Raw genomic sequence first — 26,967 nt, forward strand, 5'->3', positions numbered from 1 at the left:
CCAAGGAAAAGAATGTTTCAAGCAAGGGATGAGCAACCACAACAAACACTGCCAGAGGTCAAAGATGAGGGCTGGAGAATGTCCTTCAGATTTTATGTCAACAAAGTCACGGAGATAACCACTTAGGGGAGCCAGATACAGTGGCGCTCGCCTGCAATCTCAATGCTTTGGGAGGCCGAGACGGGAGGATCGCTTGAGGCCAGGAGTTTGAAACCAGCCTGGGCAACATGGCGAGACTCTGTCTGTATGATAAAGTTAACAAATTAGCTGGCACGGTGGTACGCGTGTAGTTCCAGCTACTTGTGAGGCTGAGGTGGGAGAATTGCTTGAGCCTGGGAGATTGAGGCTGCAGTGAGCCATGATCACACCACCACACTCCAGCCTGGGCAACAGAGCAAGACCTTGTCTCTAAAACACAACAACAACAACAACAACTTAGGGGAATCTGGTGTCAAGTGGAGAGGGAACAGTGGCTGGCAGCTTCGAGGACGAAAAGAAGCAGGCCTCCCCCGCCCCCCATTCTTTCCAGATGGAATATGTTTATTGAATGCAGTTAAATGTTTAAGGAAATGACCCAGTTGACAGGATGTGACTGAATATATTAGAATAAATCATTGATAGTGTCAGTTTGCTGAAAAGGTAGGAGGAGATTGGATCTGAAGGACAGAAGGGATTTGTTTCAGGCAGGCAGGAGGGTCTGTCCTCTCAGGCAGCAGGAGGAAAGCAGAGGCTGGGAATAGATATAGACAGGGGTAAGTGGATTCCAGTTGATTTGCTCTGTAAAATAAGATGCCCAGTCCCTGCCAGAGTGCGGTGCCGTCAAGGACAGAAGATTCGTATTTTGTATGCTCACATATTTCTGTTCTCGCCAAATCACTTCTTTGTTTAGCCAAAATTGTTCCCAAATCTGTTTATTCCGGTTGTCTCTGATAGTGTATTTACATACTATAATTAAATATAACAATGAAATAATGTGAAAAGAGGGTTGCTGTTACTATAACATAGTTAACTGCTTTGGGAAAACCCGATAAAAGTAAGATGCTAAAAATCCTGTCCATCTAGTTACAAGTGAGACAACTGTAAACTACACATATCCTTCACAGTATCAACTATAAAATATACAGACTGTATATACTACAAAACATAGTAAAATTATACTATATTAATAGTAATATAAAATGGAAATAAAATAGTACCATGGATAAATATAGTTAAATATTTGCAAGCTTCTGTTCTGGTTCACATTTTAAGAGAACAAGACTATAATTCACAGAATTATGTCTGACTTGCAAAGAAAATGAGATGCAACTCTAATGAATCTATATTCAGTGAAAGAAGACTTGGCCTTACCTACAAATAGTGTAGCACGATTCAGTTGGATGTTTCGACGAAATGAGTAACTCCCAGACCAAGTTGTCATTAAGAAGGTTTCTAGGCCACGTACGGTGGCTCATGTCTTGAATCGCAGCACTTTAGGAGGCCGAGGCAGGCGGATCGCTTGATGTGAAAAGTTCAAGATCAGCCTGGCCAACATGGTGAAATCCCATGTCTACTAAAAATACAAATATTTTTAGCTGGGTGTGGTGGTACACGTCTGTAGTCCCATCTATTTGGGAGGCTGAGGCAGGAGAATCGCTTGAACCCAGGAGGCGGAGGTTGCAGTCAGCTGAGATTACGCCACCACATTCCAGCCTGGGTGACAGAGTGAGACTGTCTCAAAAAAAAAAAAAAAAAAAAGAAGAACAAGAAGAAAGAAGAAAGAGGAGGAGGAGGAGGAGGAGAAGAAGGAGAGTAGAAGGAGGTTTCTACAATTACAAAGATGAATAAGGAGAAGGGAGGGGGGACAGTGAAGTTACTGATTGCTTACTATATATTAATATGCTTGATGGGTATTTTAAAAATTAATCCTATGAGATAGATATTATCATTCCCATTTAGCAGACTGGGAAACAGGGAAGTTAAATAAATTTCCCACTTTAAGTTATGGCATTTGGATGGGATCTCAGTTCTTCTGACTGAGATCCTAAGATCCAGATTGGCCATTTCCACAGGTCTTACGCGCACCTGGGCTTATGCCCAAACTGTCCCCTAAAATACATTCCACCCCAGTGTCCAGCAGTGATTCACCATTGACTCATCCTTGTCTCTCACTTCCTGTATCTAACCAATCATCAAAACCTGTCAAATTGACTCCCATCACTATCTCTTCAATTTGTCCCCACTACCACCAGCCTTGCAGATTCGTGTCATCTTTTGCATAAACTACTACAGTGGACTCCTGTTGGCACAATTTCTTCAAAAGTCAGATCCAAGCAACATCATTCTACGATGTATGTCAGTTGAACACTTGCTCTTCACGTTTTTTCTTTATTTTGCTTCTAGCACCTTACTATCCTTCATGCATATTCCAGTTCTCTTACTGGTCCTTCTCAGAGTCCTTACTGAACTTCTTCTTTCACCAGTCTCTTTAAGAAATTTTTACCAACCTCCTTGAGAAATACCAATGTTCTTTAGAGGCCTGAATTTTTTTTGCATTGCTGTTTTGCATTGCTATAAAGGAATACCTGAGACTGGGTAATTTCTTTCTCTCTCTTTTTTTTTTTTTTTTGAGATGGAGTCTTGCTTTCTTGCCAGGCTGGAGAGCAGTGGCGCAATCTCAGCTCACTGCAATCTCCGCCTCCCGGGTTCAAGCGATTCTCCTGCCTCAGCCCCTCCAAGTAGCTGGGACTACAGGTGTGCACCACCATGCCCAGTTGATTTTTGTATTTTTAATAGAGATGGGGTTTCACCGTGTTGGCCAGGATGGTCTCCATCTCTTGACCTCGTGATCTGCCCGCCTTGGCTTCCCAAAGTGCTGGGATTACAGGCATGAGCCACTGCCCTTGGCCTCTTTTTTTAAAAAAAAAAAAAAAAAAAGAAAGAAAGAAAGAAAAGGTTTATTTGGCTTGTGACTCGACTGCCTGGAAGACTGGACATCTGGTGAGGCACTCAGGCTGCTTTCATTCATGGCAGAAGGTAAAGCGGAGTCTGCATGTGCAGGATTGCAAGGCAAAGAGGAAGCAGGGGTTGGGGAGGAGCTGCCAGGCTTTATTTAACAACCAGCTCTCTTGGGAACTTATAGAGCAAGAACTCACTCGCTACTGAGAGAATGGCACCAAGCCTTTCATGAGGGATCTTCCCCCTGTGATCCAAATACTTCCTGCTAGGCCCCACCACCAAGACTGGGAATCAAATTTCAACATGAGGTTTAGCGGGGACAAATATCCGCACTGTAACAACCTTAGTTCTTTTTGTGCTGCTGTAACAGAATACCTGAGACTGGGTAATTTATAAAGGACAGAAATTTATTTCTCACAGTTCTGGAGGCTGAGAAGTCCAAGATCAAGGTGCCAGCAGGTTTGGTCTCTGGTTCCACGATGGCATCTCCTTGCTATATCCTCCAGAAAGGAGGAACACTGTGTCCTCATATGGAAGAAAAGAGAGCCCACACCTGTGGATCACCTGAGGTCAAGAGTTCGAGACCAGCCTGGCCAACATGGTGAAACTGTCTCTACTAAAAATACAAAAATTAGCTGGGCATGGTGGAGGGCACCTGTAATCCCAGTTGCTCGGAAGGCCGAGGCAGGAGAATCGCTTGAACCTGGGAGGCAGAGGTTGCAGTGAGCCAAGATCGTGCCACTGCACTCCAGCCTGGGAGACAAAGTGAGACTCCACCTCAAAAAAAAAAAAAAAAAAAAGGGAGCCCATCCCTTTTTTATGGTGACATTAATCCATTCATGAGGTCAGAGCCCTCATGACCTGAAAACCTCCCATTAGGCCCCACCTCCCAACCCTATTGCATTAAGTTTCCAACACATGAATTTTTGGAGGGAAAAAAAATATTCACACCATAGCAGTGTCACCTTGGGTCTTTTCTTATTCCACTCTCTGCCCTGGGGAATCCTGTTTTTGCGTACAGCTTCAAATGCATACACATAGTGATAACACTGAGTCTGTGTTTTCAATCCATGTCCCTCATACTATTTGTACAACTGGTTAGTTATTTCTGTCTACTTAATATCCTATAAACACCTTAAATTCAAATATGGTATGCCCAAAACTGGACTCCTATCTTCCATCTCCCTATACCCAATCCCAAACCTACTTCTCTTCCTGTATGTATCCCTCCATGTTATCAACTGCTAAATGTTGAAATTATCCTTCATTTCTCCTCCTCCTTCACAATCTAATCTCAAGTCCTATTGATTTTTCTTATCCTCAAATTTCCCATGGTCATTGCTCCTTTCCAGTCTGCCATTAGTTTTGTTTTCTTGCTTGGACCAGTTGAGACATCCTGTTTCCATTGTGCCTCCAACCAGTCCTCCTCCTCGCAGTGAGCACGAGCAACTAGTGCAGGTGCCTGAAGATTAGTTGACTACTCAACGTGTGTTAATTAAGCAAATCAGTGTTCTCTGTTTAAAACATTTTAGTACTCTCTGTACCGTATGACATGAACTTCAAAGCCTTTGCCACTGCACACGAGGTCTTTTTGTGACCTAGACTGTACATCTCTGTTGTCAAAACAGTGGACCCCCATCCCCAACCCCTGACACTTGCATTCTCTATTTCAGGAATGACCAACTCTCTATAGTTCTCCAAGCAAGGCACCTTCCCGTGACACTGCCTGTGCACATTATTTTATCTAGAATCCTCATCCTCTACTTGGAAAACTCCAACTCCTTTCTTTAAGATTCTTAGTGAAGCTTTTGCTGTCCTTCCCTCCTTCCTCCTCTAACCCCCACAAAGTTCTCTGTAAACAGCATCATTCTTAAAATTCAGCTGAAGTACTTACACAAGATAAACTAATGCACTTGTAGAGATGCCCAGGGAGTGGGGGCCAGGATGAGGAAAGAGCATTCTCAAAGGTCCCCTAGAACATTCCTCTTCCATTTTCAGGAAGCTCCTTCCTCCTTTTAAGAGCCACCAGACATAACAGACCTTAAGATCAGTCTTCCAAGTCCCTAACATGGCCCCCAAGTCATAGTTTATCTTCTCCATTCCAACTGTAGCCATCATGTGGAAAATATTAGTGGCCATTCTCAGGTTCACAATAAAATGAGTCGCTCTTCTCAGATTCCCCTTTTCTATAGCTGTATTTAGTGTCATTGCTCAGAACTACCTCAGCTGATTTCCATCCCAAACTTCCTATCATACACGTCACATTCATTTTATCTTCAACCCCTATCCCTGTCCTTTCACCCAGTTTACCAGTGCCTTACTGATCCGACTTCTCTCATGACGCAGCCCAAATTCCAGGGCCAATCTCCAGCAATCTCTAATGACCTTGCCCTTCAGACACACCTGCCTTGCAAAATCCAACCCTAGCACAATCCACTTCTTCCCATCCTACATTCTTGGCAGCTGAGCAGTCCTGGAGAAGTCACAACTTGCCCCAGCCAATGAAATTCATGGCTTTCTATCTCAACTGCATTCTCAAAGAAACTCCTCCATCTTTTTACTGGGCTTTGATGAGTTTCCTCAATCTTCCTGGTGGTTAATACTAACAAAAATGTGAAACATGATCTATGGCAAACAAGTTAACAAAACAACCTTGAGGGTGTTGAATACAGCATGGGAAGAAAACAAAAAGTTAAATGAGGTAAATGTAATAATGTAGCTCTAACACTATATATGTGTGTGTGTGTGTGTGTCCTTTAATGCTATGTATATGTCCTAAGTCATTTACTTTGATGGCACTAAGAAATATTATTGCTATCCTCTTATTCTTCTAGATTTGTAGTTTGAAAAATGGGGTGAAGTGCTGACCATTAGTAAGAATGGCTGCTTTCAAATCCCTTTATGTCCACGGCACCCTTCACACTTAGCATCCTTTATCAATCAGAGACACACAATTTTTGTTGTATTCATTTTAATTTATTCTATGCAGTTTAAAGTGAAAGTTAAAACATCATACAAACCACAGAAGCTTTATAGTACTGACCAGTTTTAAAACAAAAACAGTGAATGATCATTTACATACATTCCTCATCTTTAATTTTACATCTTGTTATATATACAAAGGTACTATTAAAACACATAATTCTAAGTCTTCATAAACCTATTGTCAAGCAGCAAGATGGCAATGCATCATAGCAGAGCACAGAATATTTCCTTCAAGGAACCACAGCAGCAGTATTTGGTGAATGGTTATGCATAGAACCAACTTGGAGGATCATGTTAAACATTCCCCATAAAACAGGTAGCACATGTACACCAACAAATGAAAAATGTAACTTTAATTGCCATAAGATAAAATGTTACTCTTCACACTTTAAGTTAAAAACTATAGGACACTTTAGAAGCAGACAATACAAAGTGCTTTAGTTCTAGACTTCACAACAGAACACTATTCCATTAGTCGCTTGAGAGTCCATAACCTCTGAGGGCTGCTCAATGGCTTTTTAAAGTCAACCTCAAATGTAAAAGCACTTAAAGTTTACCAGTCAAAATCTAGTTATATCAGTTACATCTTACATTACAACATACTACTTGAGAAAACTGACTTTTAAAAAAGACTGCATCTTTGACTAATTTCAAAAATTGTTGCTCTTAAAAGTAAAAATGTACCACTTTCAAATCTTTCAACACGTTTTAAGATATCATATTTTGTGAATCCATTACTTTATATATTCCAAACCTTCAGCAAAATAAAATTAAAATGGGTGTTAAACCTAATATCGAAAGAAATGGGTCTGCATGTCTGTGAGGTGGCTGTCCACCAGAGCAATATACTTGTTTCAACTATGAGGATATCACTACAAAATTCATCAAGTGATGGAAATATCAAAAACCTCATTTAACAACACTACACAAATATTCAGTATTTTTGGCATTTAAATCAGAGCAACACAACCAATGCAACTGGTACAGGCAATTTTCACAAAAAGTTTCAAAGGCAAAACATTTGGAAATGAATGGATGATTGGGAAGGAAACAGAACAACCTACCAGAGTCCTCAATTTTAGAATTAATCTTCAAAAGATGGCATGCTCATCACCATCATCCTTTGTGAGGGATTAGACAAGATTCTAATACATGTATGTGTTTTTAATGCTTATACACTTTTAAGCTCTAAAATTAAACACAGGCTAGTCCACCTCCCACTGAGACTGAAAATGCAGTTGTGATGCAGTTCTGGTAATTTTAGCTACAAAAGCACTGAAACAGGAAAAGAAACACTATACCACATAAACAACTGTGTTAACTATCTTGCCTTAGTGGCATTAAGAAATATGTACCATGGTAAGTGTGTTGTGAGGTGCACAAAGAGAACAAAGTTCTAAACAAAGGATTTTAGAGATCTTCATATTGGCATCAGTGATGTTTCTTTACCCTCCCTAAGTGAGAGGCTAAGAGCTAACTAGTATGCTTTTAGGTGTATTTCACAAGTTAAATAGAGTATTTCTTAAAATTACATAAAATAAGACATGCTTAAAGCGTAAATGTCAATAAATAATGCCAACATGTATACCTCTACAAAGGTTAACCTGTATTAATTTGGGCATGACCCTTGTAGATTTCGGCGGGAGAGTTACATCAGCCATCAATTCTTTAATAGTGACATAACAGGAAGCTCACCAGCTACTTTAAGCTTTCCAGCAACTATTATCTAAACCTTAGGTATCCACCATAAAACAGAATCCATGGTTCAAAACATTAGACTATGAAAAATCTAATTTAAATATCCTCCCAGTACCGAAAAGTTTTGGGGGCATTTTTTTTTTTTCTGATAATCATTTTAAGATGATATTTAGCTAGTAGGAAGCATTAAAATTAATGCTTGAAATCGTCACTGTTTTGTTATGCCCTAGAGTCACATAAAAATAGAAAATTGTATCTAATAAAGAAATGAAGACAGAAAGACTGTGCCTCGCTCTCAGCAGCTAGGAAATCTTCCCCTAGCAAACACATAAAACTAAAGTAATGCTCTGTGAATTCCCTTTTAGTATCTCCAAGAGCTACAATATAGCAAAGAGGTGTTCATCACAAATATTGGGACAGAGCCAGTGAACTGTTAAACAAAACTCTAAGCAAGAAGTATGAGGTATCAAACATCATCACACACCATCATAAAATAGAGGTTAAATATTTTGTGATGACTAGTCCTTAATAAAGGTTAAAAAAAAACATAAAAAGAACTTGGATTAATAAAATAAGTTGGCTTTGCATTTCATTCGTGTACAAAGCAGGTAACACTAAACAGGAAGGTTGTTTAATTCACATCTCTCCTCCCTGGTAAACACTCAGTCCAGAGTTCAGTTAAGACAAACATGGAAACCTGGCAAGAGAGTCATTTTACAGCTAAGCGGGTATTTTCACCCACTACTGTTTTCCTCAATACGCATTACCTTTGAGGTCTTGTCAACGAATTGCTGTTTGTGAAGAAGTGTTTTTCTCCACAACACATTCCTTGAGCATAAAGTCCTCCTATACAAAGGGAGTAACTAATTCCACTCTTCCTGAAGTAGAAGATAGTTCTTAGATTCCTAAGTTACTACTCTAAAATATCGAATAGGTTACCTGCCCCCCCAGAAATGTGTTTCACACAGGATAACAAGATTAACATTATGAGTCAGAATCAAATTCCCCAATAAATAACTGCTATCTTAAAAAGAAAAATATATTTACAAGCTACCATTCTTAATTTAACCTAAGATACTACCAATTGTTAAGATGCACCATATGTATCACTAAGAAAAAACACTGCCCATTAAACTATGACACAATGCTTTCATATCACAGAAAAGTTTATTTTATATTTATTGAAACAGCACTTTGAGTTAAAGATTTTTTCACATCACTCTTGTGCATATGTAAAGAAAATGTGTGAAATAAATTGGTTAAGTTATAATTATAACTTCATATTCTGAATCCAACTCCTCTGAATCACTTTTCAAACCACAGTCATTGATGTCTGCGTTTTTCCACATAACATCTCTCCTGGTGTTGTCAAGAGTACTGGTTATGCAGCACTTCTTGAAAGAGTGCTCCAACACTGTCTTCTGTTTAATGGCAGCAGGGAGCTTGGGACAAAACGATGTTTGATGCCTTAACGACAGTCCTGCTCGGCGCATGAATCGGTCACACCAGCCTCTTGTCGCTTTGAATTTTGTTTCATCAATTCCCAGGGTTTTGGCAATTTCTCCTGCCTTCAATTGCATTGCTTGGCGTGTGATAGGCAGTCCTTCTGCACGTGTCTCACTGACGAAATGTAGTACAGCTTCGTCTACTTGTGGGTATCTACCTTTCTTAGGTCCCGTAAAACATTTTGTTGTTGCCTTGCAGGAAAATATGGAATTGCGATCATTTCTCCAGCGACGAATATTTGCTTCACTAATATCAAATGTACGCCCCGCTGCTCTGTTTCCATGCTTTTCTGCATACACAATAACTTTTCGTTTCAATGCTGAATCATAGTGTAATCTTTTTGAAGACATTTTAAAATGTCAGTTAAACCTGACACATTTGATACCAACAAAACACATGTTGGTTAAAGGAATGACACGATGACAAGCTGTAAATTCGCACATGCACACAGTAGGGCAGAATTACATGACTATCACCTGGTTGACAGTAATGAGATGCATCCCAATTTCAGACAAGTTAAAGTGGGAAGAAAAATGTACATTTTAGGGCTAACAAAATATGGTTTTTCAAGCCTTTAATGTTTACCAGATCTGCAGCAGTGCAAGAAAATAAGCCCAAAAGCCAAGGAATAAAAGTATAAGTAGAAAGCTGGTGAAACAAAAGATTATCTTTAAGATGAAATGTATAATAGTCCAATTTGGTTTTAATTCCCTTTATTTTTATATGGCTTACATGTAAATCTTTTTTCAAATTGGACTTAAAATCCAATACAAATGTTCTTCAGTCATCAGTAAATTTCAAAGCCAAGTCACTAAAAGACAGAAGCTAGCAACTGCCTTTTCATCCTTCACGAGTACACAACTATGTCTGGGGTCTGTGGCCTTCATCAGCAGGTGCCCTCCTTTGGCGAGCGGATCTGATTCTGTGTGGAGAGGAAGAAGTGTCTTCTTCAGTTTCAGACCCTGAAGGCTCATGATCTCCCTCTTGGGATCCTGTGTCTCCCACCAGTTCCCGGAGAAACTTGAATTTTGATAAAAAAAGATGCCATACAAAATACCAACCTATAGAGAAAGACAAAAACATTAAGAGAAGTTATTACACACAATGTTATCAATTCAGAACGTTATAGTTAATGGGGAGGTATATTACAAAATAATATATACAAATATACATAATTACAAATTAATGATATAACAAACATTTTTTGTATGAGGAATAAGGATAAACTCTGGGATTACAGTAACGGCAAAAACAGTCTCTACCCTCATAGAATTTAGAATTTGGGCTGAGTCCATCTACAGTAAAATCAAAATGAGTTTATGATATCTAAGTAAAAGTGTTACTTATATTAAAATCAAATTTTTGAGAGCATTTTTCTGGGAAAGAAAATTCACTTTGCCATTTACTTGGACTTCCATATCTCAGTGCTATTTATTTACTAAAAGCAAGTTTGTTTCAATCAGAATCTATATGGCCTTAAATAGCAGGACTTAACAGCACTATGATGAAAACTACTCAGTCAGGACCAAGCTATCCATAAGTTTCTGGAAATAATTGTCAAAGAAAATATGTTTTCCTAAATTATATGATGAAAGACTAAAGCCACAGCACCAATACCTTAGATTCAAGGTGTTTAAAACACAGATTTTACAAATACAATATTTTCATGTCAATGTCATTAGAAAGTATGACTAATTCTCTTTTAACAAAAAAAAAAAAAAAACAAAAACAAGTCCTGTTTTTGCAAGGAGTAGTAAGGTTTTTTAATGTTCACTAATAAGGAACAAACATTAATCAATAAAGGAACACACAGGAGAAAACCTCTGAACCTATGCTTGGTTGCTCTAAAATGTTACGAGCATAAAATAAACTAAATTAACCATCCTAACAAGGTTTTTCATGCTCATGTGTTTTCTTGATGCTGTCTACTTTAAAGACTCCGGCTGCATAGAATAGAAATGAAACATAGCATATTTTGTGAAAACAAAATACAACCAGCTTTTCTTGTCCAGTGTTAATCCAGGCCAAGATAAATGAATATGTAAGGGGAGTTTCTAATTTTACTTGTTTTTTTCTTACAATCTCTGGAAAAAAATTACTATAAACCCCTTGACACTAAAGACGAACTTCAGAGATTTAATCCATTTCTCAAGTTTTTGCTTTAAGCTTGGGTGCTGAGTGTTACCTGAACCAAACCATAAATATTTTCTGGTCAACTGTGTGTTTGAGTAAAGCACCCAACTTTGTAAAATATTATTTTAATGATAATCCAAATTAGCATCTTCTCTCTTTACCCAAAATTCTGTGTAAAACAGGCAGAGCAAATTAGTGGAAAGAACACTGAGGAAGGAGTCAGGAGTTCCAGTTCTGACAGAAGATTCACAAAGCTATAGTGAGGAACTGAAAGAGAAGGTATCAAAAGAGCTGAGGTGCCTGGCATTAGGCAGTTTCTAAAATGCTCAATTTGGTTGTCCTTAGGCAGTGGGATCTGAGGTAACTTTCGCTGGGTTTTTAAATTGAGATGTAATTCACGTACCATAAAATTCATCCTTTTAAAGTACACAATTCAGTGTTTTTTAGTATATCCACAAGATTGTACAACCATCAACTGAAGTCCAAAATGTTTTCATCAACCGCAACAGAAACCTCATACCCATTAAAGGTCACTCCCCATCCCTACTCCTACTTAGCCCCTGGCAACCACTAATCTACTTTCTGTCTCTATGGATTTGCCTATTCTGAACATGCCATTTTAATGGAATCATACAATACGTGGCCTCTGCGTCTGGTTTTTCAAACTCAGCCCATGTTCCCAACATATGTCCACTGTGTTGTAAGCATCAGCACTTCATTTCTTTTTATGGTTGAATAATATTCCATTTTATGTACATATTACATTCTGTTTAAGGATTTATCAATTGATAGACATTTAGAAGTTTCTACTTTTGGCTGTTATAGGAAACAAAGTTGCCACTTTTTGACTACAATGGATATTTGTGTACAAGTTTCTCCATGGACCTATGTTCTCATTTATCTTGGGTGTATCTATCTAGAAGGGAATTGCTGGGTCATATGGTAACTCTGTGTTTAAACACTTGGAAACTGCAAAGCAGCTACAACACTTTACATTCCCACCTGCAATGTATGAGGTTCCAATTTCTCTACATCCTCACCAACCCTTTATCGTCCATCTTTTTTATTACAGGACTCCTAGCAGGCATGATGGTATATCATGAAGCTTTGATTTGCATTTCCCTCATGACTAATGATGTTCGACATCTTTTCATGTTCTTATTAGCCATCTATTATCTTCTTTGGAGAAATATCTATTTATTTCTTTTGCCCAGTTTTTAAATTTAGTTGCTTTTTATTATTGAGTTGTAACAGTTCTTAGTATAGTCCAGATATTAGATGCTTATCAGGTGTATGATTTGCAAATATTTTCTCCCATTCTGTGGGCCGGCTTTTCACTATCTTGAAAAAGTCCTTTGAAGCACAAAAGTTTTTAAGGAAGCCTAATGCATCATTTTTTCCTTTGTTTGCTTGTACTTTGGATGGCGTACCTAGGAAACCACTGACCAATCCTACATCATGAAGATTTATAACTATGTAGTTCTTCTAAGAGTTTATAGTTTTGCTCTTAGATGTAAGTCTTTAATCCACTTTTGTTAATTTTGGTGTAAGAGAGGGGTCAAAATTCATCCTTTTGCATGCAGAAATCAAGCTGTTCCAGGATCATTTGTTGAGAAGATTATTTTCCTCCACCATTACATTATATTGGCACCTTTGTCAAAAAGCAATTGGTCATAAATGTTACAGTTTACTTCTGGACTCTCAATTCCATCCCATTAACCTGCATATGCCTATCATTATTCTAGTCCCATACCATGTTGGTTACAGTAGCTTTATATTAAGTTTAAAAATCAGGAAATTTGAGTCCATCAATGTTCTTTTTCAAGACTGTTTTGACTATTCTGAGTCATTTCCATGGGAATTTTAGAATCATTTTGTCGATATAAGTTTTTTTTTAAAAAAAGGCACCAAGAATATCTGTAGATCAATTTGGAGACCTACCTTGTTTTTTTTAAAAAATATATTTCTCTGTACTTACCAAATTTTTCCACAGTGAACACACATGGCTTTGGTAATTGGGATAAATTAGAAAGAAACCGGTAAGTACATCATGAATACTCCGTAGACTTGCATTTTGTAAATACCTCAATGCCATTAATTGGCCTAAATTAACAAGGTCAGTTGACTTCAACAGATACTAAGGAAAACGTCTCTTAACTCTTAGGTTAGACTCGAAAATATAACCTAAAAGCTAAAAGAACTCACTTGATCAGGGTTTTTGTGCTAAACAGATATTACAGTGGTAAATTTATTATCAGAGAATTATAATCTTGCTAAAAACTGATGCTCTTGATTTTATTAAAGCCAAAGATTCCAACAGTGGCTACAATGTATAAAATGACCATAAAGAAGAGAGAGGAAATCCTTTGCCTGGAAAGACTATGATAAAGGGCCTCACCATTGGGGTTCCCACCATAAAGTACTATAGTGCTCTTGGGATGGTTAAGAAAGAGTAAGTCTCTCAGCACGGAAATCTACAAGACAAGGAACTGAGGACTGCTGTAGCTTTCAGAGGCTTGGGATATAAGAGCATTCAGCTAGATCACAGACTCTCCCCCAATTTTAGTAAGAGGAATCAAAAAAATTTTTTTGGTAATCACTGTCAGCAACCAATGTAAGGGATTCAATCTCAAGTCAAAATTCAGAACCAGAATGTGGTGTCAATGAGAAAAATTCCAGAGTTTGGAGAAGCAAGTTATGGCTACTACGTCCACTCACCACTCCCCTCCCCACCCTGGCCAGCTGAACCACTCCAACTCCATACTGCTGTAATTTTTATCCTCAAATCTGGAGAGAGGTAAGCTTGAACAGTATGCATTTTTCACCCAATTCTGTCTGGGCACAGGCTGTGTGAGGGCTGGGGGGAAACATGCAGTAGTGACACTGTTTCTCACAAAACACTGTGAGGTATGGAATTCCCCTAATATAACTATGGAGTTCATCTACTGGGCAGCCAAAAAGAACAAATACCCAGTTGTTTCGTTTTTCTTACAATGACTACTGTAATGATAGGTTGGGAGTACAAAGGAAAGAGATAAATTGTAGTTTAGATAAGAACTGCAGTAAATTCACTAAACTGAGGAAAGTTCAACAAGTTGTCCTCCAAGCAAAATGACTAAGTTCTTCCAGAGGTGTAATTCTGGGGAGAGACAGGAGGAGGACGGGAAGGGGGGTGTTTCCATATCATAATACTTAGGATTAGGAAGAGCTGATGCTTCTACCATAGGCTGTTTATCAAAGAGTGTTCATAGTCTGAACAAAGGATGAGACTAAAAATGCTGGGCAGTTTGAATGGGAAAACGACACATGACACATCTGTTTTGAGGAAAAAAACCATTATTAAAGCCCCAATGAATATATACCAGGAAAAGTATGACTGAGCAAAGAATAAACTAAGAGAGGTATTACTGTGCCAGATACAACTGCCAATAAGCTATTCAACTGCTATGTTAGATGTGACAATACTAATAACTAGGAGGAATCACACTACCTGACTTAAAAATATACCACAAAGCTATAGTAACTAACACATCATGGTGCTAACATAAAAAGAGACACACAGACAAATGGAACAGAACAGAGAATCCAGAAATAAATCCATGTATTAACAGCCAACTGATTTGACACACCCACCAAGAACATTCAAGTTCCTCAAAAAACTAAAAATAGATTTACCATATGATCCAACAATGCTCCTGTTGGTTTATATATCCAAAAGACAGGAAATCGGTATATTCAAGAGATATTTCCATACATGCTCATGTTTATTGCAGAACTATTCACAATAGCAAAATATGAAATCAACCTAAGTGCTAGCAATGGATAAATGGATAAAGAAAATGTGGCACAGATATACAACAGAATACTATTCCGCCATAAAGAATGTGTCCTGTCATTTGCAGCAACATGGATGGAGCTGAAGGTTATTATGTTAAGTGAAATAAGTCAGACACAGAAAGACAAATATCACATCACCTCACTCATACGTGGCAGCTAAAAAAGTTGATCTTACAGAGCTAGAGTAGAGTGATGGTTATTGGAGGCCGGGAAGTGTTGAGGTGGGGAGGGGATGAAGAGAGGTTGATTAGTGGGTACAAAAATACAATTAGAGAGGAGGGAGGAAGAGCAAGATGGCCAAACAGAAGCCTCTAGTGATCATCGCCCCTGTAGCAATGCCAAACTGAACAACTATCCACACAAAAAAGCACCTTCATAAAAATCAAAAATCAGGTGAATGATCACAGTACCTGGTTTTAACATAATATTAATAAAAGAGGTACTGAAGAGGAAAGATAGTCTCAAAATGCCTACGCTACCCTCCCTCCTCTGTCAGCAGCAGTCACACGGCATGGAAAGAGAATCTGTATGCCTGGGGGAGGGAGAGCATAGTGATTATGGGACTCTGTCCTGTCACAGGAGAAAGCAAGACAGGACAGAACTCAGTCTGCACCCACATAGGGAGCAGTTAGACCAGTTCTAACCATAGGGGAATTGCCCATCCCAGCAACTGGAACCTGAGTTCCAGCAAGCCCTACCACCATGGGCTGAAGTGCTCTGGGGACCTCAGTAAACTTGAAAGGGAGTCTAAGTCACAAGGACTAAAATTCCTGGACAAGTCCTCGTGCTGTGCTGGGATGGGCTTGGAGCCAGTGGACTTAGGGAGCACATGACCTAGTGAGACACCACCTGGGGCAACCAAAGGAGTGCTTGCATTACCACTCCTCAACCACAAGCAGTACAGCTCGCAGATCTGGGAGAGACTTCTTCCCTCTGTTTGAGGAGAGAGGAGAGGAGAGAGTAAAGAGGACTCGGTCTTACAACTTGGTTATCAGCTTAGCCATACTAGAACAGGGTACCAAGCAGAGTCATGAGATTGCCATTCTGGGCCCTGGCTCCCAGCTGACATTTCCAGATACACCCTGGGTCAGATGGGAGTCTGCTGCCTTGAATGGAAGGACCTGCTCCTAGCAGGATTCACTGCCTGCTTAGTACACAGCCCCTGGAACCTAAATAGTCAACAGTGGTAGCCAAACAGTACTTACTGAGGGCCTTGAGTGAGACTCAGAGTCATGTTGGCCCCAGATGTGACCCAGCACATTCTCAGCTGTGGTGGCTATGAGGAGAAACTCTTACTCAAGGAAAGGAGAGAAAAGAGTGAAGAGAACTTTGTCTTGCAGCTTGGGTACCAGCTCGGCTACAGTGGGACAGAACACTAAGCAGCCTCCTGGTGTCCTCAGTTCCAGGTCTTGGCTTCTAGATGGCATTTCTGGACCTGCCCTGGGCCAGAGGGAAGTCCACTGTCCTGAAGGAGAGACTATGTCATGACAGTATTCACCACAAGCTAACTAAGTGATATGGTTTGGCTGTGTCCCCACCCAAATCTCACCACAAGCTAACTGAGTGATATGGTTTGGCTGTGTCCCCACACAAATCTCTTTTGGAATTGTACTCCCATAATTGCCACGTGTTGTGGGAGGGACCCAGTGGGAGATAACTGAATCACAGGGGGGCAGTTTCCTCCATACTGTTCTCCTGGTAGTGAATAAGTCTCACGAGATCTGACGGTTTTATCAGGGGTTTCCACTTTTGCGTCTTCCTCATTCTCTCTTTGGCTGCTGCCATCCATGTAAGACGGGACTTGCTCCTTCTTGCCTTCCGCCATAATTGTGAGGCTTCCCCAGCCACGTGGAACTGTAAATCCAATTAAACCTCTTTATTTTGTAAATTGCCCAATCTCAGGTATGTCTTTATCAGCAGCATGAAAGCGGACTAATATACTGAGCCTTGAGTGAACACTGGTGGCTGGAAGACAGTAGTCCCTGTGGGCCTAGGGCAGTTGTGGCCAAAAGGAAACAGTTCTCTGAGGAAAGGGAAGACTGGGAGGGGTTTTGTCTTGCAGCTTCAGTGCCAGCTTAGCTGCAGTAGAACAGAGAGCACCAAGTAAATCTGGAAGTTTCCCAACTCCTGGCCCTGGCTCCCAGACAGCTAACGGGGAACTCACCCCACCCTAATGGAAAGGACACAAGCCTGACTGGATTCACCACCTGCTGACCCTGCTGACTGTAGAGCCCTTGGGTTTTGAGCAAACATAAGTGGCAGCCAGGCAGTGGTCACCATAAGCCTCAATCAAGACCCACTGTTATGCTAGTTTCGAGTCTGACTCAGCATAGTCCCAGCTGTGGTGGCCACAGGGGTGACTATGTTACCCCTTCCCCAGCTCCAGGCAGCTCAGCACAGACAGAGATTCCATTTATTTTGGGAAAAGTAAGGGAAGAGAACAAGAGTTTCTGCTTGCTAACCCAGAGAATTCTTCTGGATCTTACCTAAGACAACTAAGGTGGTGCCTCTACAAGTCTGTAAGAGCCATAGCATAACTGGGCTTGGGATGCTTCCTAATGCAGACATGGCTACAGTGAACAAAGACTTAGATCACAGTGCCCAAGTCCCTTCAAATACTTGGAAAGCATTCCCAAGAAGGATAGGTACAAAGAAGCCCAGATTGTGAAGACTACAATAAACACCTAACTCTGCAATGACCAGACACCAATAAACATTTAGAAGCATCAAGACCATCCAGGAAAACATGACCTCACCAAATGAACTCATTAAGGAACCAGAGACCACTCCCAGAGATATGTGACCTTTCAGAGAGAGGAAAATAGCTGTTTTGAGGAGGCTCAACAAAATTAAAGATAACAGAATGAATTTGAATCCTATCAGATAAATTTAACAAAAAGATTGAAATAATTTTTTAAAATCCAGTAGAAATCTGGAGCTGAAAACTTCAACTGAAATACTGAAGAATGCATCAGAGCCTCTCAACAGCAGAACTGATCAAGCAGAAGAAAATTAGTGACCTTGAAGACAGGCTATTTGAAAATATACAGCCAGGGCTGAGCGCCATGGCTCGCGCCTATAATCTCAGCACTTTGGGAGGCCGAGGCAGGCGGATCATGAGGCCAGAAGTTCGAGACCAGCTTGGCCAACATAGTGAAACCCCGTCTCTACTAAAAATACAAAAATTAGCTGGGCATGGTGGCATGTACCTGTAGTCCCAGCTACTCGGAAGGTTGAGGCAAGAGAATCGCTTGAACGTGGGAGGCGGAGGTTGTGGTGAGCCAAGATTGTGCCACTGCACGCCAGCCAGGGCAACAGAGCGAGACTCCGTCTCAAAATAAATAAAATAAATGAAAATATGCAGTCAGAGGAGACAAAAGAAAAAAGTACATCTACAAGATCTAGAGAACGGCCTCAGAAGGGCTAATCTAAGAATTATAGGCCTTAAAGAGGAGGTAGAGAGAGAGATTAGGGTACAAAGTTTATTTAAAGAGATAACAGAGAACTTCTCAAACCTAGAGAAAGGTATCAATACTCAAGTACAAGAAAGTTACAGAACACCAAGCAGATTTAACCCAAAGAAGACTACCTCAAGGCATTTAATAATCAAACTCCCAAAGGTAAAGGACAAAGAAAGGATCATGAAGGCAGCAAGAGAAAAGAAACAAATAAGATACTCAGAAGCTTGAACATGTCTGGCAGTCAACCTCTCAGTGGAAACCTTACAGGTCAGGAGAAAGTGGCATGGCTTTTTTTTTTTATTTTTTTTCTTTTTAAACACAGGGTCTCACTCTGTCACCCAGGCTGGAGTCTGGAGTGCAATGGCATGATCTCAGCTCACTGCAACCTCTACTTCCCAGGTTCAAGCAATTCTTCTGCTTCAGCCTCCCGAGTAGCTGAGATTACAGGTGTGCACTATCACGCCCAGCTAATTTTTGTATTTTTAGTAGACACGGGGTTTCACCATGTTGGCCAGGCTGGTCTCAAACTCCTTACTTCAAGGGATCCACCTGCCTTGGCCTCCCAAAGTGCTGGAATTACAGGCGTGAGCCACCACGCCAGGCTTTTTTTTTTTTTTTAAGATGGAGTCTCACTCTGTTGCCCAGACTGGAGTGTAGTAGCACTATCTTGGCTCACTGCAACCTCCGTCTCCGGGGTTCAGGTGATTCCCCTGCCTCAGCCTCCCAAGTCACTGGCATTACAGGTGCACACCACCATGCCCAGCTGATTTTTGTATTTTTAGTAGAGATGGGGTTTTGCCACATTGGCCAGGCTGGTTTCAAACTCCTGACCTCAGGTGATCCACCAGCCTCGGTCTCCCAAAATGCTGGGATTACAGGAGTGAGCTACCATGCCTGGCCATGGCATAACATATTTAAAGTGCTGAAGGAAAAAAAAAATATCCTAGAACAGTATATCAAGCAAAAATATCCTTCAAACATGAAGGAGAAATTAAGACTTTCCCGCTAGGGGATTTAGTCAACACCAAACCTGTCCTACAAGAAGTCCTAAAGGGAGTTCTTCAACCTGAAAGAAAAGGACATTACTGATAAGAAATCACTGGATATCCATATGCAAAGGAATGAAACTAGACTCCTATCTCTCACCATATACAAAAATCAAATCAAAACGGCTTAAGACTTATATTTAAGACCTCAAATTATGAAACAACTATAAGAAAACACTGAGGAAAACTCTCTGGGACACTGGTCTAAGCAAAGATTTCTTCAGTGATACCTCAAAAGCACAACCAACCAAAGCAAAAATGGGCAAACGGGATCCCATCAAGTTTAAAAGCTTCTGCGCAGCAAAGGAAACAACCAGTAAGATGAAGAGACAACCGACAGAATGGGAGAAAATATATGCAAACTATCCATCTGACAAAGGATTAATAACTACAACATATAAAGAGCTCAAACAACTCTACAGGAAAAAAGTGTAATAATTCAATTAAAAATGGGCAAAAGATCTGAATAGACATTTCTCAGAAGAAGACATGCAAATGGCAAACAGGTATATAAAAAGGTGCTCAACATCCCTGATCATCAGAGAAATGCAAAACGAAACTACAATGAGATATCATCTCACCTAGTTAAAATGGCTTTTATCCAAAAGATAGACAATAATGAATGCTGGGTGAGAATGTGGAGAAAAAAGGAACCCTTGTACAATGCTGGTGGAAACATTGTGGACATAAGTTAGTAACACCACTATGGAGAACAATTTGGAGGTTCCTTTAAAAATCTAAAAATAAAACTACCATATGATCCAGCAATCCCACTGCTAGGTATTTCCCCACCTACCCCCCTAAAAAAAGGAAATCAATATACTGAAGAGATACCTACATTCCCATGTCTACTGCAGTACTATTTACAACAGTCAAGATTTGGAAGCAACCTAGGTGTCCATCAACAGACAAATGGATTTTAAAAATGTGGTACATATACACAATGGAATACTATTCAGCCATAGAAAAGAATGAGATCCTGTCACTTGCAATAACATGGATGAAACTGGAGGATGTTAAATGAAAAAAGCCAAGCATGGAAAGACAAACTTTGTATGTTCTCACTTATTTGTAGGAGTTAAGAATTAAAACAACTGAACTTATAGAAAGTAGAACGATAGTTCCCAGAGGCTGGGAAGGGTATTGAAGGGGCAGGGAGTGGGAACAGTTAATGGGTACAAAAACATATTTGGATAGAATGAGTAAGATCTACTATTTGACAGCACATCGGGGTGATCACAGTCAACAATAACTTACTGTACATTTATAAAAATAACTAAAAGAAAATAAAAGAATTGTAACACAAAGGATAAATGCTTGAAGTAGTGAATACTGCATTTATCCTGATGTGATTATTATGCATGGTATGCTCATATCAAAATATCTCATGTACTCCCTATATATACCTACTATGTACCCACAAAAATAAAAAATACATACAATAATTTATTGTATATTTCAAAATAGCTAGATTTGAAATGTTCCCAACATAAAGAAATGGTAAATGTTTGAGTTGATGGATATGCTAAATACCTTGCTTTGATCATGGTACATTATATTTATGTATTGAAATATATGTACTCCATAAATATGTATAATTATTATGTAACAATAAAAATAATAATAGCTAACTTTTAAAACTCTGGGACAAGAACTGTAAGAAAATGCTTTGCACATATCATCTAATGGCCAAATCGTTATTCAGTTGAACTAAACTGTTGTGTCACACACTTCTGGTATGCCACACTCCTTGCTGCTAAAAGGGCTCAAATCTATTCAGCTATGGTATTTGTAATCATCTTATGACAAATGTAACACGAAATAGAAAGTTACATACATAGTTCATCTCTTGTTATTTTAATAAAGCAGCTTTATTAGTTCAAGTTAGAGAATCCCAAAGACAGCTTAAACAAAAAAGGGGAATTTACTAAAAGCTACTGAGGTGGGTGTCTCAGAGAGCATGGGAGGAAGCGCCCTTACGAGGGACGAGAACTAGGAGAAGGTTCTCACTAACTGAGGTCATTTGCTCAGCATTATCTGTTTCTCTCTGCACACTGGCTCCATTTTCCTCTATGCTTCTCTCTGTAGATTGCTCCTCCTCCCCCCAGCTTTCTAAAACACAAACCTAGAAAAAACACAACGTAGAATCTCTAAGTTCAAGCGTTAGCCCTAGGAGCAGGTACAGTGAACATGGATATAGGGCCCATCCCTGAGAGGACATGGGTGTTTTTAATTTTTATTTATTGTAGAGATAGGGTCTTGCTTTGTTGCCCAGGCTGGTCTCAAACTCCCGGTTCAAGTGATCCTCCCGCCTTGGCCTCTCAAAGTGCTGGGATTACAGGTGTGAGCTGCCACGCCCAGCTGACATGGGTGTTTTTTGAGATTAAAGGAGAGTGGAGGGAATAGTCTGGGAAAAGATGGCCAGTAATGATATCTTGATATCTCCTCCACCTTTACTAGACAATAGGCTCTTGGAGGATGGCCTCTATCACGGGAGCCACCCCGTCTCAAAAACAAAACAAAACAAAACAAAAAAACAAAAAGAAACCCTGGCAGGCAGTAATATTTTGTTAGATAATGTCTAACCAAAACCTTCAATCTTCTTGGAATCTGGCCCAATTCCTTTAAAACACAGGCCTGACCTTTGATAAAGGTCCACACAGCAAAAAGTCCTCTGCCTCTAGAGCAGAGGAACTACTTACTCAGGGGAAGGTGGGCTCACAAGAGGATAGGCTTAACCTTTGGTCCACACTGCAAAAAGGTCACAGGCCTGACCTTTGGTCCACAATGCAAAATGGTCACGCAAGCCTGACCTTTGGTCCATACTGCAAAAAGCCCTCCACCTCTAGGGCAGAGGAACTACTCAGAGTCAGGGCAAGGTAGGGTCACAAGAGGACAGGAATCGTATTTTCCCTTTTAGGGAAAAGAACACCTATAAAAGTAAGGCGAATTCAAAATTATTATCCAGTGCAATGATTGGAGTTAAAGGTATGTGATTACCACACTGCACCCTTCACAAGAGGGATCATTCAGACTTCGAAATCTGCTCAGAGTTTTTAGAAAATGCAGATTGCCAAGAGCTCATCCCAGATATCCCAACATCAGTCTCCAGGGATTGTGCTTATTCATGTTTTTAAGCTCCCTAGATGATTCTGATGCACATGCAGCCTTGGAAAAGACAAAAAGAAGTGAAAAAGAAGCATGAGTGCTGCTGCCAATCAATTGTGGAGACTGGCCAAGAAAAAGAAGAAAAAGATTAGCAGTGGGGTGTCCATGGGGGATAGACAGAACAACAGTTGACCAGAGAACCTGAGAAGACTCGACTTGAGAAAACACAGCTTAATGCAAAATCAGTATTTACTAGTGAGACAGTGTAGGTATGTATGTAAGGGGAGCAACAAAGAAACTGGCCAGACATTGCTGGTAAGTGGAGCAATGCTGCAGGAGGACCATGGATATGATGACCGACATAATGGATAGTCAGTAGTGGACATAAAGAATGACTGTATCTTGCTCCAAGTAGAACTGTATTATGTCTAGTTAATAGAATGGTTTAATACAGCACTTACACATTCAGAACTCATCCTCTTGTAAACAATGAGTGGAAGAGAAGACAAGTGGAAAGTTATGTAATAGAAATAAAGCATCACTCTATACATGATATTGGTAAGAGAGCACCAAATACCAGGAGAGGGGTGTGTATGCAGGTGTGTGTGTTGGGAGGGGAGAGGCACCTTATAACCATAAATATAGACCAACCTCATCTGGACTCGGGACCCTAGTGACTAACTTCTCCCAGGTGTGCATATGTATTTTGGGGGAGAGGGGAATGAAGGAAGCAAAACCACTAAAACCCAGGCAGCCTTTTTCTGAAAAAGACTTACCAATTGCACCCTGCATGCCTACAGCGGACTTCCTACAGAAGTATAGCTTATACAATTCCTCCCACCCAGACCCAAAAGGCACATATCAGAAACTTCTTAACTCTTATTCTATGGGCATGGGTCTAGAACCATGTCCTGGGATTTAGTAAGACAGAAACAGTAGAGAGTGAGAAGAAAGGAGAGGTGAGGGGCAAAGGACAGTCCATAATACACTGACTGTTAAAATGAGCTTTGCAGTTTTTCAGCTTAAAAGGAAGTTTATGTCTTGCTTCAGTCTGGCATTGTATGCCAGAATAACTAGTAATCAATAGAGGGTGTGTATTCTGAGATAAGCAAAAGAGTACTCACTTCTGTGTGCCAATAACTAAGCATTTGTTCAAATGATGAATTTCATGAAATACACTGTAAATTGTTTTGTATGTAAGATAAACATGCTGGCAGCAGAAGGGTTGTGATAGATGAACTTGAGTGATGAACCATCACCATCAACACACCACAAACCTAGGGGAGAAGTGTAATTTCACCTTCAATTATACAGTTATCAGTTCACAAAGTGCTTTTACATTCAATCATTGTGCTTGTACACAATCCATCTGAATGAGACCAGCAATCATTATTCCCATTTTCTAAATAAGAAAACAAAGGCACACAGTGACTCATGACATTTGAAGACAGCCAGCCACATAAGACAGCAATGAATCTTAACAGTGTATCAAACTTCTCAGATTTTCATGGTGACAGTATGACTAAAACACAAAGCACTATCTAGAGAATGAGAATACCATTTTGCTACTTGCTATAGTCTGAATGTTTGTGTGCCCCCAAAATTCATATATTGAAATTTAATCCCCAATGTGATAGTATTTGCAGGTGAAGCCTCTGGGAGGTGATTGGGTCATAGGGTGGAGACTCATGAATGGGATTAATGCATTTATTAAAATAACACCCCAGAGAGCTCCCTCACTCCTTCCCCTTCTGCCATGTTTGGACACGGTGAGAAGACAGACATCCATGAATCAGGAAGCAGGCCCTCACCAGACACTGAATCTGCCAGTACCTTGACCTTGGATTTCCCAGCCCTCTAGAACCATGAGAAATAAACTTTCGTTGTTTATAAGCCACCCAGTCTATGATATTTTTGTTACAGCAGCCCAAACAGACTAAGACACATTACCCAAGGTATTTTCAGTCCAAAAGCCCAGGTGCAGTATAACCACAAATTCCTATATTTGTAAATTGTGGAATCATTCCAATGGAGTTATATAATCTCACCTTCATGATGGTATCTAAGTAGCTAGATGACTGGCTCAATACCGATTTCACATTTATAAAAAGCTCTTTTCCATTTTCAATCTTATTACCTTATTTCCATTTTACTCTGAAGGCAGCAAAGGCTCATCTGTGAGACAGTATGTCCAAGTCCTAAACGCAGACTAAACCAAGTAAGCCGAGCTCTTCTAATTCTTAGAATTCTCCCTCTACTGCACACCCCTTTCTCAATGACACACTAGGCAATGCTAGAAATTAAGCCCCTGGAGTTGCCACTACCAAATCAACACAAATTTGAGCCATAGTACCTATAAATCCAAAGCCTTTCTATCCAATAATCATAAGACATTTCGAGTTGCCTTTAAAAATCTCTTCTCTCTTTCTGTTCTCTTCTTCTAGTGATCACAACACCGCCATGGATCCAAATATCATCATTATTACAGATGATGAGGACCAAATTTTCATCCACACTTTCCACCTTTCCTGAACCTCAAGAGGGAATTTCTACCTGCCTAGTTAGAAGACATCTCAAAAACAGCGAGTGAGTGAGAGATTGAGAGAGGTTCACAGAGAGAGAGAGCACACGCACACGTGTCTGCTGTCTGTCTCCATCCAACAGCTCTTTGGGGGAACTATATTCTCTCCCCATCTCTATGGCAGAAAAGAGTTCCTCTTCAGCATTTTGTTCCCACTTTATCTTATGCCAGTGCTGCAGATTTTATTTGAATGAACGCTCTCACATCTGTTTCCTTCTCTACATTCCTAGCGCCATTCTCTATCCTAGATCACATCCTTGTATCCATCAACTGGATTGTCACCATAATTTCTTATATCTCAGAGGCATGTTAGACCACAATGTTCTTCCATGAATCCTAAAACTCAATGACTTATTTCTGACTTTGGCAAGTTAACCTCTACGCGCTTCAGTTTTCTGTTCTATAAAATGTGAGTAGCAGTACCCATTCTCAAAGGGTATGCGGTCCCTGTTCGCAGATGACATGATTGTATATTTAGAAAACCCCATCGTCTCAGCCCAAAATCTTCTTAAGCTGATAAGCAACTTCAGCAAAGTCTCAGGATACAAAATTAATGTGCAAAAATCACAAGCATTCTTATACACCAGTAACAGACAAGCAGAGAGCCAAATCAGGAATGAACTTCCATTCACAATTGCTTCAAAGAGAATAAAATATCTAGGAATCCAACTTACAAGGGATGTACAGGACCTCTTCAAGGAGAACTACAAACCACTGCTTAGTGAAATCAAAGAGGACACAAACAGATGGAAGAACATACCATGCTCATGGATAGGAAGAATCAATATCGTGAAAATGGCCATACTGCCCAAGGTTATTTATAGATTCAATGCCATCCCCATCAAGCTACCAATGAGTTTCTTCACCGAATTGGAAAAAACTGCTTTAAAGTTCATATGGAACCAAAAAAGAGCCCGCATTGCCAAGACAATCCTAAGTCAAAAGGACAAAGCCGGAGGCGTCACGCTACCTGACTTCAAACTATACTACAAGGCTACAGTAACCAAAACAGCATGGTACTGGTACCAAAACAGAGATATAGACCAATGGAACAGAACGGAGTCCTCAGAAATAATGCCACACATCTACAACCATCTGATCTTTGACAAACCTGACAAAAACAAGAAATGGGGAAAGGATTCCCTATTTAATAAATGGTGCTGGGAAAATTGGCTAGCCATAAGTAGAAAGCTGAAACTGGATCCTTTCCTTACTCCTTATACGAAGATTAATTCAAGATGGATTAGAGACTTAAATGTTAGACCTAATCCATAAAAACCCTAGAAGAAAATCTAGGTAGTACCATTCAGGACATAGGCATGGGCAAGGACTTCATGTCTAAAACACCAAAAGCAACGGCAGCAAAAGCCAAAATTGACAAATGGGATCTCATTAAACTAAAGAGCTTCTGCACAGCAAAAGAAACTACCATCAGAGTGAACAGGCAACCTACAGAATGGGAGAAAATTTTTGCAATCTACTCATCTGACAAAGGGCTAATTTCCAGAATCTACAAAGAACTCAAACAAATATACAAGAAAAAAACAAACAACCCCATCCAAAAGTGGGGAAAGGATATGAACAGACATTTCTCAAAAGAAGACATTCATACAGCCAACAGACACATGAAAAAATGCTCATCATCACTGGCCATCAGAGAAATGCAAATCAAAAC

General features: G+C 40.0%; 1 protein-coding gene across 1 annotated transcript in view; it reads right to left on the reverse strand.

Annotated features, from left to right (window-relative positions):
- Positions 1 to 5,891: 5,891 nt before the first annotated feature.
- The window catches only part of SMIM13 (small integral membrane protein 13), a 46,002-nt gene continuing 24,926 nt past the window's right edge, over positions 5,892 to 26,967 (reverse strand). Inside the window, exon 2 of the mRNA XM_023185395.2 lies at positions 5,892 to 10,187. Within this exon, the coding sequence (XP_023041163.1) occupies positions 9,988 to 10,187 (200 nt within the window). The 3' untranslated portion in view covers positions 5,892 to 9,987. The remainder of the gene's footprint in view (positions 10,188 to 26,967) is intronic.

This window comes from Piliocolobus tephrosceles, chromosome 5 (assembly GCF_002776525.5).
Source record: "Piliocolobus tephrosceles isolate RC106 chromosome 5, ASM277652v3, whole genome shotgun sequence".
Classification (NCBI taxonomy): Eukaryota; Metazoa; Chordata; class Mammalia; order Primates; family Cercopithecidae; genus Piliocolobus; species Piliocolobus tephrosceles.